The sequence below is a fragment of the Alosa alosa genome, chromosome 7 (assembly GCF_017589495.1).
Source record: "Alosa alosa isolate M-15738 ecotype Scorff River chromosome 7, AALO_Geno_1.1, whole genome shotgun sequence".
Classification (NCBI taxonomy): domain Eukaryota; kingdom Metazoa; phylum Chordata; class Actinopteri; order Clupeiformes; family Clupeidae; genus Alosa; species Alosa alosa.
In genome coordinates this window covers 10,223,562-10,226,061 of record NC_063195.1, presented here as the reverse complement: position 1 = coordinate 10,226,061, position 2,500 = coordinate 10,223,562, and the positions used below count along the sequence as shown (strand labels likewise).

Sequence of the window (2,500 nt, the reverse complement as noted above, 5' to 3'; positions counted from 1 at the left end):
ATACATCCCATTCTAAATTAATCTCAAACGCATGCAGCTAGGCTAGGGCACAATTTCACTCTCTCCCTCACTCTCTCTTTAAATGTCAGTGTCTTGGCATGACAAATAATGATAAATAATTCTAAAATAAATGCTAATTAAATGATAACAAATAAAAAAATAGCAAACAAAACAAACAGAAGCCATTTATATAAGTCAAGGTTATATAAAGAGATGTGAAATAACTCTCTGCCTCCTGCTCTGTCTCTGTCTGCAGATGTTCCTTACCGTGTACCTCAGCAACAATGATAAGCATTTCACCGAGGTGCCCGTTACCCCGGAGACGCTGTGCCGAGACGTGGTGGACCTGTGTAAGGAGCCGGGAGAGAGCCACTGCTACCTGGCCGAGATGTGGAGAGGCAGCGGTGAGGCGTGTGTGTGTGTGTGTGTGTGTGAGAGAGTGTGAGAGTGTGCGTGTGCATGCCCTCGAACCCGCCACCTCGACACACACCGGCATGGGAGTCGAACGCTCTAACCACTGAGCTAAAAGCCCAGGCTTCCAACTCACCGGTTAAGGTTAGGGGTGTGAGGATTTACACGGGCAGCTAGCATGCTAGCTCAGTTCGCCTCCGTTACACTCACCTCCCTAAATCCTCACTTCCATGATTTGGGCCTACGGCACCACTCAGTGCTTAATTTGTAAAGTGGGAGGTGCCGGAGTGCAAAGGCGAGGTGGACCCGGCGACTCAAAACGGGGATTTGAGGTTACGGACCAACAACAAAAAAACCTGCGTACATAGCTCTGGCTAAAAAAAACCGAAACAACGCAGTGTGTACACCAGGGCAATGTTTATTAACTTCAGAACTCGCAACACACTGCACTGCATGGTTTAAAATGTAAAAAAAAAAAAATGCAAAGATGACCACCCAGTAATCAATAATCAACTAGATACAGCGTGGAATGATTAGTAATTTCTGATTGACACATCTGAATACCTATCTGAACCCCTATTCCACCCCCCGGACACCTCCCCCCAATCAAAACACATTGGAACTGACACATAATATGACACAGAGAGGGAGCGGGAGACACAAACACTCACGCGCACACACACACACAAGCGCGCACACAGACCGGGAAAACAGGAGATACAGGGGAACCAACAAAACAGTCCAACAAGGGGCTAATAGCCTCGGCGCTAAAGTATGCTATATATTGCAATGATGACCACCCACACCCAGTAATCAATGATCAACTAGATACAGCGTGGAAGCGCGATTTCTTCCTACCGTAGCCTAGGCCTACTTGTCCAAAATGGCCCATACAGCATCCAGACCCCCGGCCTCCATTACCCTGCTTCTTTCTCTACACCTATGTCCTTTAGAAATCCATGACCTCACGTAAGGAAAGGGGTTGAACCGGGCAAGCGGTGGGCCGACAAGGCAAATGGGGAGGAGATGGTAGAGGTGGTATTCCATGAAAGCCCTGATGACATTCCGCGGGCTATCGATGCAAAACTGCTGGCAGAGCGTCTCAACTTCTCTCTCCCCGAACAGCGTGTCACTTTAAAGCACTTTCAAATACTCGATTAGCTTGTTGTATCCTGTTTGATCTTCCCTATTTCTAAAGACTAATAAGAAAGATATCAACATTGAACACTACACAAACAGTAATTTATTTATTTTTCGTTTAGGCGATTTATTTTTTATATTGACGTAAGAGTTGACGGATCCAATAAAAAAGGTTCCGGATCGGAACATCGGAGGTGCCGGAACATGTTCCGGCGTGTTCCGGCTCAAATTAAGCCCTGGCACCACTGTAACAGAGGTCGTAATTCGTCCGCTGCTCACGGTCCTCGCTTTTAGCTCAGTGGTTAGAGCGTTCGACTCCCATGCCGGTGTGTGCTGAGGTGGCGGGTTCGAAGGCCGTGAGCGGCGGACGAATTACGACCTCTGTTACAGTGGTGCCGTAGGTTAGGGGTGTGAGGATTTACACGGGCAACTAGCATGCTAGCTCAGTTGGCCTCCGTTACACATGTGCGTGCGTGTTTGTGTGTGTGTGCGTGTAAAGCCCCATATAGAGAAGGTGTGAGGAGTTCCCTTGTTTGTTTGTTTGTTTGTCTGAGTGTTTATTTGTTTATGTGTCCTCTCTCTCTGTCAGAGCGCGGGATCTCGGAGGGGGAGCGCATGATGGACATCCTGCAGCGCTGGGGTCAGCAGAGAGGAGAGGTTCGCTTCTACCTACGCCACGACCGCGCGCCCAACACCAGCGGTAAGTGTGTGTGTGTGTGTGTGTGTGTGTGTGTGTGTGTGTGTGTGTGAGAGAGAGAGAGAGAGGTTCGCTTCTACCCACGCATGCGAATCACACTCCAACACCAGCGGTAAGAGTGTGTGTGTGTCTGTGTGTGTGTGTGTGTGTGTGTGTGTGTGTGTGTGTGTGTGTGTGTGTGTGTGTGTGTGTGAGAGAGAGAGGTTTGCTTCTACCTACGCCACGACCGTGCACCCAACACCACTGGAGAGA

General features: G+C 48.8%; 1 protein-coding gene across 4 annotated transcripts in view; it reads left to right on the top strand.

The window, feature by feature from the left end:
• tp53bp2b (tumor protein p53 binding protein, 2b) overlaps window positions 1-2,500 on the top strand; it is a 54,168-nt gene that overhangs the window by 25,328 nt on the left and 26,340 nt on the right. For all 4 annotated transcript variants that reach the window (XM_048247919.1, XM_048247918.1, XM_048247921.1 and 1 more), the window contains exons 2-3: window positions 257-404; window positions 2,141-2,251. In XM_048247919.1, the coding sequence (XP_048103876.1) occupies window positions 257-404; window positions 2,141-2,251 (259 nt within the window). The remainder of the gene's footprint in view (window positions 1-256; window positions 405-2,140; window positions 2,252-2,500) is intronic.